At 39.4% G+C, this 12,837-nt stretch overlaps 1 protein-coding gene across 2 annotated transcripts in view; it reads right to left on the reverse strand.

Moving 5' to 3' along the window:
• EIF2AK4 (eukaryotic translation initiation factor 2 alpha kinase 4) overlaps positions 1 to 12,837 on the reverse strand; it is a 95,597-nt gene that overhangs the window by 38,347 nt on the left and 44,413 nt on the right. For both annotated transcript variants that reach the window (XM_004687926.2, XM_012728659.1), the window contains 7 exons: positions 10,156 to 10,595; positions 9,563 to 9,635; positions 7,461 to 7,544; positions 5,287 to 5,409; positions 3,353 to 3,457; positions 881 to 935; positions 30 to 109 (listed from right to left, as the gene is read on the reverse strand). In XM_004687926.2, coding sequence (XP_004687983.1) covers positions 30 to 109; positions 881 to 935; positions 3,353 to 3,457; positions 5,287 to 5,409; positions 7,461 to 7,544; positions 9,563 to 9,635; positions 10,156 to 10,595 — 960 coding nt within the window. The remainder of the gene's footprint in view (positions 1 to 29; positions 110 to 880; positions 936 to 3,352; positions 3,458 to 5,286; positions 5,410 to 7,460; positions 7,545 to 9,562; positions 9,636 to 10,155; positions 10,596 to 12,837) is intronic.

The following is a 12,837-nucleotide window of genomic DNA, read 5'->3' on the forward strand; positions in this document are numbered from 1 at the left end:
AAAAAAAAAAGGGGGGGGTTCCCATTTACTTGATTGTACGTAGACTTGGTGCTTCCTTGAACCTCTGGGCTTACATACAAAGCAGTGCCAACCATGCCAGTCAAATGACCTGTGTGGGAGAAGGCATATGGAAAGCTTTTCAACAACAGAATGCAGAGGTAAGAGATGAAACAATTTTTTTTTTATTTAAAAAGGGAGAATAAGGGATGTCTTAAGAGTAAGGCATGATCTGTGTATTGTTTACCCCATTCACAGGAAAAGGCAGCATGGATTTTACCCCCAGCCCTGCAGGCCCATGAGCTCTGCTCCACACAGGATGCCTTTGCTACAGCTGCGAGGGGCAGGCAAACAGGAAGACCCCGCATGGCCCCAGTCAGGACCCAATCTCACATGACCACATGTGGTCAGATAAGGTGCAACTGTATATGCACGTGCCAATGATTCTAACAAACCCTAATTTTGTAGAAGTCTACAGAACAACTAGTATAGCAAAAAGCATTTTCATAATATTGCCAATTCAATGAATATAATTATTCAGTGAATAATTATAACTTGCTTTTAAGATAAAAATCTTCACAAATGAAAAACAGATTTCAAATTAAGATAGTGTATACTGTTTTAATTATGTAAAAATTTCCTTTTTTTTTTTTTTAAAATGAGAACAGATCTTATGTTAAGTGTTCTTATCACCAATAACGACAGGGCAGGAGGAAACTTTTAGAGGTCATGGATATATTTATAGCATATAATTTGGTGATGGTTTCCTAAGGCTGCATATATTACAGATGTAGAGCTTTTTGTATGGAAAAATAAGCCAAAAGAAAAAAATTGTGGTCTGTTTTACATTACACTAATTAAATATACAGCCCCTTGGATTTACCTGAAGGGTCTGATTTAATCAAGTGATCTGTCGTATCATCTTGTTTGCCATCAGCCTAAAAATATAAGTAAACCAAGCATCAAATGAAAATGTTACATTACTCCACAGGAATGGCTTATCGATTTCTAAGTGAAGGCTGACTGAAAAATATTAGACTGAAATTATAATGACATTCTTGAGGTTCACATTTTTAAAATTTAGTTTGCTCACCAATGCAGGGTTCACTGGGAACCCAATGAAACCATGGAGGAGAGCCATTCACTATAGAACTCCTTCATGGAACAAACCTACAGAAATCTATTTTCATATGGCAAATGTCAAAATAATCTCTTTACTTAGAAGAGGAAGCATATATTAAAAAGATGACAAATTCAGGCCCTCCCTGGTGGTGCAACAGGTTAAAGCCACTATGAATCTATGGAAGCACAAGTTCAATCCCCGGCCAGGGAGTGGATCCACATGGTGCAGCAGACCTCTCCTGATCCATCTGCTGCTTCCCTCAGCAGTGTACTTCATCAATTTGCCTGTTCTGTTCTGCTCCCCACTCTGTCTCTGGTGAAACCTCTCATCCTCCTGCACCGTTGGCTTGTACCCCAGTTCTGTATGCATAAATAAAGAAATCTTAAAAAAAAAAAAGATAACAAATTCACTTTCTAAGTTTCCCCTTGCTGCTACTTCTTTGGATCTATTTTTTTTTTTTTTTAAGATTTATTTATTTGTGCATACAGAACTGGGGTACAGGCCACAGGCTCAGGGGCGGTGAGAGGCTTCACCAAAGACAGAGTGGGGAGCAGAACAGGCAGATCGACGAAGTACACTGCTGAGGGGAGCAGCGGGCGGGTCAGGAGAGGTCTGCCACGCCATGTGTTCACCTCCGGGGCAGGCGGGAATCAAACTCATGTGGAAGTGGCTTTAGCTTCTTAGTGCTGCGCTTTAACCTGCTGCGCCACCAGGGAGGGCCTGTTTGGATCTATTTTTATTCTTCTTTCCTATAGGATGGTCACCAAATCTATTTCACCATCACTGCTAACACCTATTAGGTTATCTCACCTTCTGCCACTATATCTGTGAGTATGATGACCATTCAAATGTAATGAGCCTAAAGAGCTATTTTTCTGACATCCATAAGTTCCTATTATAAATGCAGCCACCACCAATCACAGCAATTGTAACATTTTGAGGGCCAGACACTGTTCCAGGTGATTTACCTGCATTCTTATTTTATCCTGCTGACAATGCTCTAAAGTAGCTACTAACATAAGACACATTTTATGATGAGATATTGAGAGAATAATTAACTTGCACAAGGTCATGCCACAAAGAAGTAGCAGACATGAAACGCTGGTCCTCATCAGGGGGCCGCTAGGCCTGTGCTTTTCTCTACTACACATGCTACAGCCTTGTAGACAGTGCGTTAAATTCTATCATCTTGGGGGTCAAGATCCCTGGGCTCTTCCTTGGTCTTTGCACTTTTCAGAATGCCTTGCTATTCTGGTCAAGACTATGTTCTCACTGGACCCTTTCCATTCTTCCCGTCCTTGCTCCTTCTAACCTAGCCTTCTAATTTAATCCCGGTGGGTATTCTTGCCATTAATCCAAGTACCATTTTCTTTCTGATCACCCTTGGATGAGCTGCATTCACTACAGATTTGGTTGTCTACTACTGATAGCATGTGATGTTAAGTCAGTCTCTTTCCCAGCACTCAAAAGTCTATCACCGACAAGACTCCTAGCATCGCGGTGTCCTCTCTCAACATTCCCCTATACTCATAGTTCTCACCTACCAGACAACGTGATGGCCTTCAGCCAAGCCTAATCATCCAGGGCCTTGCTTATGCTCTTCTTTCTCTCTGGAATCCCTGTCTCTAGTGTCACCATGCCCTATTCTTGATCTAAGTCTGCTGGACTCCCACCCATCCTGTAGAGCCAGACCAAAATGTTGTTTTCTTTATACAGTTTTTGTTATCCTTAAAAAATGTAAATTTTCTCCCTTTCTCTTACACCCCCATTTCCCTCATGTCACATTATTTTATGAAAATCATATTACTATAGGTTAAACTTTAATTCTGTATGTTCAACAATAATTACTGTAAACAATAGTTCTGATATAAAGAACATTTTCTGAACAGGTGTTCAGGATTGGTTTTGATGTTGTGTTTTGAGCCTTATTTCCTTAAACTAAGCAAAGGCTCTCAATATAAAGTGCTTCACATAATAGTCCAAAATAGTCAATTATCTTATAAATTATTCTATGCTTTTGGCTGAAATATCATCCACAGCCAATAATTTTATGCCCTTCAAGTAGAATGCACTGACTAAAAATGTGTCCACAATTTCAAAGCCTAAAAGATCATTTTCAGTCACCCTCCCTACCTCCCTCCAGATGTATAATTTCCTGGAGATTACACAGCAGAGGGCATGCTTACCATTTGGGTCCATTTTCAGGCATAGTCTAATTGAACAAATACTCACAGCAAAGGGTAGATGGTCTGTTGCCAAACCAAAATCGCCTATTTTCACATGGTCATCAGAATCCAAAAAAATGTTGACAGGCTTCAAATCTCGGTGAATCATTCCCTAATGCAAGAGAACCAAGAAGCCAACAACTATTTCCCAGGCATCATTTATGATTATACCTATTTCCTAATGTGAAAGCCAAATTAGTGACGAAAATCACAACGAGGTCTTCTCCCACTGGCTCAGGCTGTGTGGCCACCGCAGTCTCCACTATCTTGCCAATGACCTGGGCGTCATGTCCAGCTGGTGGTCTTGACTAGGTCCAATCCAAATGGTTCCCTGTAGCATCTAAGGTCCCTCCAACAGGTTCACAGCTATCTTTTCTGCTACACCACAAAGCTCCTGCTCTTATCAAGGGGATAACACACTGTTTTCATCCCTTCTCTTATCCTTTTCTTTACACTAGTATCCCATGCCTGGGAAATTCTTGCTTTTCCCTATTTATTTGAATTATACTAACATTCAAAGTATCCACACAAATATGAAGCCTTCCACAATAACTCTAACAATTCAGGTTTGCAACCCCAGAACACACAGTAGGCGCTCAGTCACTGTTACATGAACACTGCTTTCTCCCCTTCCCAGCAGCATCTTCATAATGCTTATTATTGTAGGTATTAAATCATAGGGAATTAAATGTAGGAAACACGTTAGTGTCTGACCTTTTTTACTGTTACATGAAGGAAAATTCTGGCTCCCTCAAAAGATAAAAGTCTCTTTCAAATATGAGGTTTGTTATACAATTGTCTCTCTCTTTATTTCTAGGTGTGGTACAGACAGACACCCAAAAATGCCTAACGAATACTAAGCAACTTAAAATGAGAAGAGAACACAGGGCCCTGGGGTGACATCACAGTAAGAGTTCTAATGGCCATCATAAAAACTCATTTTTTTTTTTAACACTATGAAAGGTCAGGTTTATTAGAAAAAGAAGAAAGAGAGGCAATATGCAGTCATAAGCAGGCAGAGAGCTCTAGAACTCATTTTTGCTTTTAACCTGCAAATTCAGTTTCAACTGAATTATTTATAAACTAGACACGTATAAGTTACAGTCCTAACTTTTTAGTACAAATATGGTACCTTATAAACATTTTAAAGTTAAAGAAAATTGAGGAAAGGAGAAAACATTTTTATTCTGGCTAGTGCATTAAATATTTCCATTTAAGAAATGTAAGCAGTGTTTTATCCTGACACTAAACCTATGTTTACATTGTAATGGCAATGTCTAGCTTTAAAATGACATTTGATACGCATAGCAATCTGTGTTACTCAGAATCTCATCTTGATCCTTGCTAGGAGATGTTCCCGAGAAGGGCAAGGTTATATCCATGAAAATGAAATAACCTGGCATGTACTAATTATACTCTCCCTTTATTCCAAACCATTCAGGAATCACCCTCACATATGTTCAATTATCTTCTCCTAAACCACAGGCTGTCCAGTGTAAAGGGCCAGAGAGTAAATATCTTAGGTTTCGGCGGCCACACAGGCTCTATGGCAACCATTCCACCCTACAGCCACAGCACAAACCCAGTCATGCAAGAGATAGGTAACCACCATGTACTCTTCTTTAGAGTTATAAAAACCATTTTAAAAGAAATAAAAGTCACTCTTGGTTCACAGGTTATCCGAAAGCAGGTAGGGACTGATTTACTCCATAGTTTGCCAACCTCTATCTGAACCTTCAATGTTTTCTTTGAACTGTGAAACTTTGCACTACTTTGTCTTCTGACATGCTGATCTATTTCCTATAAAAATAGGTACCAGTAGACATAATTTCCCTCTCTATTTCTGCTTTTCTCCAGTCGTCCAATATTTGAATTATTTTATTCATCATAAGTTTTACGTAATGGTAAGTTGAAGTATATATAAAATGTTGTCAAGTTTACTTTTTCATGGATATAAGCTAATCCATCCAGAATCTCTCGAAACAGCCTCCAGAGTCTGGTGGTGTCCTGATACAGGCCCTGGTCAATGGTGTCACGTAGCGTGCTCTTTTCACAGTACTCCATCTGCAGAGAGAACAAACCAGGCGGGAATGGATTTGATTATCGTTTCAATTAAGGTGGAAAACTGTATTGAATGTAGCCCTCCACTTCAAAACACATGTTATGAATTTTAAATAGTTCAGGGAAAGGCTTTGCTTTGCTTTTTTTTTTTTAAGACTGAACAAAGCAACCAGCGGCATTAAACAAAAAAACACAAAAGCTTGAGGGGATAGAGTCATAATCTTAGCACCCCAACCTAACCAATTTTATTTTTCACGTATTGCTCATTTAAAACAGGACTTGTTTAAAATCCTTGCCACAAATATGAATATACTGAGTAAAATTCTATTTTTTGTTTTACGAAATTGTTTCCAACCCCAAATCTCTGGGCTAATTATTCTAATGCCATCATTAGCCTTTCTCTTTTGTGATATAACTAATAACTAATGACAATGACTTTTAAGGCTATAGAGAGTGAAACATCAATTAAAAAAAGTCACAAAAGGGCTCTATCTCCTCCATTTGTAAGTGTATTAATGTATCAGAAAACAATGTAGTATCATTTAAATCTTTTTTTTTAAGACTTATTTTTGTGTATTTATAGAAGAACTGGGGTATAGGCCAGAGGTGCAGGGGTTAAGAGCATCACCAGAGACAGAGTGGGGAACAGAACAGGCAGATCTACTGAAATACACTGCTGAGTGGAGCAGTGGGTGAGACAGAAGAGGTCTGCTGAGCTCTATGTGGGTCAGTTCCCTGGCCAGGGCTTAAACTCAGGCCAAACTCTTGCCTCAAGTGGCTGGCAATAGCTTGATGGCACTGAGAATTTAACCCCCGCACTTCCAGGGAGGACCCTCATTTTCAATTTTAAATCAATATGCAGCATTTGATTTCTGAAACTAGCCTATACATATTTCCAGCCAGTGCCAGAGTTGAGATTTCTCAGGAAGAGAGATTTTTATTGTTTTAAGGGAGAGGGACAGCTTCACCTTCTCCTGGTTAGAATAACCATCTACACATGCTGACACATCCACTAGGCTTCCCAAGGGTTTCTGACTTCCACACCATGATCATACCACCTCTTGCACATATCTCAGCTATTGATTTCAGTTTCATCAGACTTATAGAGTAATGACAATTGGCAGAAAACTCAATTAGTGGGTCAGAGCACAAATGCATTATAAGGTACATGTGTGCCACCTGAAAGATGTTTATTTTCGGTAAATACCTACAATATACTCTGACACCAGGAAAGCACCTACCTATTGAAATACTGCAGTTGTCTGAGCATCCTTTCTTCTATATGGCCCTTGTTTTCAGGACCTGCCTACTTGCAGACATGACTGAAAACACTAATAATGACTATTCAGGTCATTAATAATAAAATAATAATAATATTCAGGTAGGACAGAAGCACGTTTTCCCTTCTGGGTGGTGGCAGAGCTCTTCACTACGCAGGCCACCACCCTCACACATGTGAGAGCAAGCAGAGGCCTGTGGGCTTCCCTCATTGGGACTGGTTTGCCTATGGTTCTGGATTCTGGAACTAGTCACTTTGGCTTCAGCCACGTCAGTGTTTCTTCTGCACAAAAAGTCTTTGAGCACATTGTTCCAGATTCAGCTTGTTGGACCAAGTGAAATTTCCATAAATACACAGTCTAGTATTTCTGGAACCCAGATATGGTTCTAACATGTCACACACATTACTCCTTTATTCTTCCCAAGTCATTGATATTTTCTCATTTAGAGATAGCTAAATGAAAGGTACAGAAAATGGAAGGTACAGAATTTTGTAGAACTGTGCCTGAGCTCACACAGCTGTAACTGGTGGATGAAGGATGTGAACTTGCATAATCTGAGTCCAGAGGCCATAACCGCTGCCCTATAACATTTCCTGCTGTGGTACAGGAAGGGCTGAATTAGTTCAAGGCTGAGACAAAGTGACTGCATACTGTCCCTTTGGTGGTGTCAATGAACCCTCTTAAGCTCATTTGTCTTGTGCTAGTCACCTGTAACATACCCAATAGCAATGCCAGGGAGTTGTTATGTTGCTATACTGTCTACAGGGGTCTCACCTGGATATACAAGTAGTGTATAGCTGCAGTGGTCACTGGTGCTTCACTTTCATGGCAAGCGTTCTTTCCATTGCAGTCTCCATACTAATTGAGAGGAACATACAAGAAACCAAAATGGGGGTTAAAATTAGATAAGACACTCTCTATCATCAATTTATCGGTGCCCACCCACACCACATAAATGCCCATCCTGTCGCTTTACAGAGGAGATCAGTGAGCAAAACATAACCATTGTCCTTTAGATCTTACAGTAATCAAAAAGCAATTTTGCTACCACCAGAACTCACTGAATGGTTTACAGATCTGTATTGTACATAACAGTGAGGGGGAAAACAGGTGAGTTTTAAAGGTGTGCAATGTAAAGAAAAACATGTTAAGTTAGTTCTTACCACTGATGTTTCTATGGATAAGAAGCACAGAGACATATAAGCTAAGAGTTAAGCATCAGTCTGACTGGAATGCTTTCCCTTGAAAGTAGGCTTATTTTGGAAACAAGACTAAAATCCATTGTTAGCAAAAACAATTTAAATGTGTCATATTACCAAAGGACATTCTGCCCTCTGGGCTACACTCCAAAGAACAAGCACTCTGTGTGGCCTATACTGAGGATCTTCTAACAATTCTTCCACAAGGCTAATCTGTCTGCTAATTTTCTTTCTAACTCAAGGTTACTTTTTAAAAGATTGTTGTTTCTAATAGATGCATTTAAGTACCTTTTTACTTTCTTCCTTTAAGTATAAAAAAGCATTGACTGTTTCTCATTAACAGTTGTGTGTGCATGCGTGTAAGCATTTCTAATCAATTTTCCTTTGTGAAAACAATAATAACAAAAACAAAAAGCCCTGCATTAGAAACAATCAGGCTCTAGTCTTGAATCATTTATATTCTCTGGGGATTATCTGCAGAAGATTATTATTCTCTTGGAGGCTTCTCTTCATTAATTAGAATGCCTGTAGGATGTCGCTCTTCTCTGAGCAAAACCGCGATTGTAAACTTGGTGCCCCCATAATAATTAAATGCATAGCTAAAGCGAAAACCAAAAAACAGTAATTTAGGTTACTCATGTTATTATTCCTGGTTAAAATTTTAATTTACCAATTTAAACAGAGAGGAACTCAAGATGATTTTAACACAAAAGGGAAGTGCTAACAAAACCAGACTAATTCACTTAAATCTCCTCCAACTCAACCACTTACCTAACAGAATCTACATGTGTACCTTTCTTAATCTACTATAATGTATACCTATAACTGCTTGTGTAATTAGTTTTTTACTCCTGGTAATAAAATAATGCCTTCAAGCATCCGGTGTAAAATGTTTCTCTGCAGTAACAACTGAGACCCCTACCGATTAAAAAGATTAAAACTAAACTCTATTCACAGGCATAGTGGGGTTCTGCTGTCCTGGACAGAGCAAGATATAGAACTGAGTGAGGCCCAAGGTCTGTGGCAGTGTGGAAACACTGTATGAGGCTGGTTTATGAAAATACCAGTTCTCATTTCCAACCATGTAAAGTTTCCCCAAGTCTTAGAGGAAATGGTTTCATTAAAGAAAAAAACAAAAAACAAAAAAAACCTCACAGCATATTAATTTGCTCCACTCTTCTAAAAGTAGACTTGTTTTGTTAATGTGAATAAATTAAGGTCTATAAACAGATGCATTCATAGAAAGTATTTCAAATAATTATATTTAACAATGGACAGTTTCTATATTTGCATTATCAAATTAAGGCTTTATTATGTACTTGTTTTTATATATAGTTTAAGATTTATTTATTTATGCACAGAAGAACTGGGTTGTAGGCCAGAGGTGTGGGGGATGAGCGGATTCACCAGAGGGGGAAGAGAACAGGTGGATCTGCTGAAATACACTGATATGGGAAGCAGTGGGAGAGATGGGAGCGGTCTACTGCACCACATGGGTCACCTCCCTGGCCAGCATCGAAATTAGTGAGTAGCAGTGACAGCATGAGAGCACTGAGACTTAACCCTTATGCCAGCAGGGAGGCCCCTACCTGGACTTTTTTTAAACAGCAAATACTAGTTTTCTTACATGTCCACTCCTACATAATTAAAAAGGTGTAATTTTTATTATATATTTACCTGGTTTTGACTTTTGCTGTTCTCATCATCTTCATTGTCAAAAATAATATCACTTTCAGAATCTGAAGCAGGTCTTAAAAAGAGAAATGGGAAAATACTGTAGAAACCAAAATCCCTGTGATAATTCAATAGCTAAAAGTATGATAACTGTATCTATCTGTATACAAAGAAGATATAATAACCACAGTGGATTCTGAGATGCATACAATTTAGGAACCATAATGAATGGTTTGGTAACCCTTTTTAGAACTGCAGTTGGCCCTATGTCAAGATTCCAAATAAAATCATAAATGTTCCACACAGTGAGAAGCCCTTATTTGAAAGAATGCTCTTTAAAATATATTACATGCTCTTTTAAATAGATTAATTTTCCTTTCTTCAGGGCTTAAACTTCTGAAGACAATGAAAAAAAAAAAAAACCTTTACATTGCATTTGGATATCCTCTAAAAATGGGCTTCATACATATATATATATATATACTTTCAACATGGTACAACTTAACTGGATTTCTAACTGAACCCCCTTGCCCCAGGCATAGGGAGGGGGTGGGGGCTACACTGGGGGGCATGGCGTGGGGGCTTCGTGCTCTTACAGGAAGGACTGCGAGAAGACTCCGTTGTGCTCATCTTCGTCGTCGTCGTCCTCATCACTGCTGGAGCCAGGGCCTGCCGCGGGGAAGCGGGCACTGGCCGATCGCTCGGCAGATGTGCTCCATTCCACTGAGCTGCTGAGGATGGGCGGCGGGGCAGCGGCTTCGATGCTGTCGGGGGCGTCGGAGTCGTTGTCATCCTCCTTGAGCCCGGGCAAAGCTTCCCCGTTCTGGGCCTGTGGCCTCGTATCCCGAGGCGGGGCGCCTGGGCCCGCAGGCCGCTCGTGCTTCTCAATCCAGGCGTTGTAGTAGCGCACGATGTTCTCATGGTGCAGGCGTGACAGCAGTGTCACCTCGCCCTTGATCCTGCGGAAGTGCTTGCTCGCAGGGTTGATGGGAATGCGCTTCACTGCATAGCAGCAGCCGTCCAGCTTGTTTTGCACCTGCCGCCCAGGAAGAGAAGGGACCCCGAGAGTGAGAATTCCACAGACTGGCATTTGTATCACTGACTTCATCCCTTTCTAAGGAGAACCTGGAGTTCTGAGCAACACCAGTAGCCACAGTTCAGAACCACGTACTTGGAAACACTTAAGATGAAGGCAGCCTTGGCTACCAGAAACCTAGAAAACCTCTCTTTCCAACCCAGATGTTTTTAGCTGGCTAAGAGACCCTGGGAAAAACATATTCTCTATTTTAGTTATGAATTTTATTGACGATTTTATCCCCGCTTTTCTATTATTAGTCCTGCTATCTAAATTTCTAAGTAAATCTTGTTTATTTTTTAACCTTATTTTAAAAGGTTATATTTAAAGTCAATGTAAGGCTTTAGAAGACGACTTTAAATTCTCTACTCATTTATTTTAGAAGACGACTTTAAATTCTCTACTCATTTATTTTAACAGTTCTGAATGTAAATTCTGATTCTTGGCATATAACACAGTTATGTGAACTTGAGCAAATTAATTTCTTTGAAACTCAATTTTCTTGTTTGCAAAATGGAATATACACTGCTTTCCTTACCTCAAACAGTGACTGTAAAGATGAAATGAGCCTAGGTGAAGCCTCACAGAAAAATGTGCAGTAGGTTATACAATGAGAACTAATACAATTACTGCCTGTTGATTTTGTTACTTAGAGGATTTATGATTGATGATATGTACTGAAACCACATGAGTACTGTAAAATAAATACACAAGAAAATGGCTCAAAGGCAAGATAACCATATCCGATAACCTATATAGAGGTATCATTATTCTAGGCAGTTTCTCTATGCAAATGGGTTGACTGAAATAAATTTTATCATACAGGTAAACTGAGGTAATAAAAAAGCAACAACTTGGTCAAGGGTAGAGAACCATACCTGAGTACATAAGACCAATAGGCATCACTCTTTTTGCTTATAAGTTTTAATTAGTTTACCAAAAGAAACATATCTAGGAATAAGAAAAGTGTACTATAAAACTGAGTTTCAAATTTCCTTTCTTTGTGTGCAAAGAGTAAAAAAGCACATTTTTACAGCAAACAGATGTGGGTCAGAATGACAGCTTTATCTTAGTGGGTGTATATAACCTCAGGCAAATTTCATAACTTCTCCCAGCCTCAGTTCCCACATCTGGAAAACTGGGATAATACTTCATAAGAATGTTTTGAGATTGAAAGACAAGGTCTGGAAACCACTTGGCATATGACTTGAAATATAGAATGTGCTCCAAGAAGCTATAGCCATGTGTTCTCTTACCACCAAATTAATGGAGCAGAAGACAGTGGAGTGTCTTGGCACTGTTTTTCAATTTCACGTTTTGGCATTTATCATATCTTTTATGAGTCACTGACTAGGGTTTGGAGATTGCTACATGGAAAACTCCTAGAAGCTCACGGATTAAAATGGAAAGGTGTATAAGCAGTAATGGTCCAATCGCTAGTAAAATACAGATCACTGACCACATTGCCAATACTAACCTGGAAAGAGAGAAGGGGTGTGAGGACATTGGGGTTCTTATAGGGAGAAACTACAGAAAGAAAGCAGGAGCTCAAGTTACTAAAATGTTATGTATGCTTATGGATCATTTTTAAGAAATTGTAAGGAAATGAAGTTTGATAATATTTAACATTCAAGAATGTAAAATGTAAGACTTGATTAAAAGCATTTGATCAAAATTACAGTGTGAGTTAAAGAGATAACAAATACTTCAATCATACAGTACACTTAAAGAGAGCTATGATGGGGCCCTCCCTGGTGGCGCAGCAGGTTAAAGCACAGCACTGAGAATCTAAAGCCGCTTCTGCATGAGTTCGATTCCCACCTGCCCCGGAGGTGACCACATGGTGTGGCAGACCTCTCCTGACCGCCCGCTGCTCCCCTCAACAGTGTACTTCTGTGATCTGCCTATTCTGTTCCCCACTCTGTCTCTGGTGAAGCCTCTCACTGCCCCTGAGCCTCTGGCCTGTACCCCAGCTCTGTAGGCACAAATAAATATATCTTTAAAAAAAACAAAAAAAAAAAGAGAGAACTATGATGACCTGATCACAGTACCTGTCTGTTCACAGTAGATCTATTTAATCTCCTAACTGTAATGCCTATACTTTGCAGAACAAAGTTGAAAATTTCCCATAATCTATAACTTCCTTTAGGAAAATTTGTTTAAAATTGTCTTTCCTGTGCCTGATTACTACAAAAGAAACCTA

The sequence above is a fragment of the Condylura cristata genome, unplaced genomic scaffold, assembly GCF_000260355.1.
Source record: "Condylura cristata isolate star-nosed mole 26May11 unplaced genomic scaffold, ConCri1.0 scaffold00023, whole genome shotgun sequence".
Taxonomy (NCBI): Eukaryota; Metazoa; Chordata; class Mammalia; order Eulipotyphla; family Talpidae; genus Condylura; species Condylura cristata.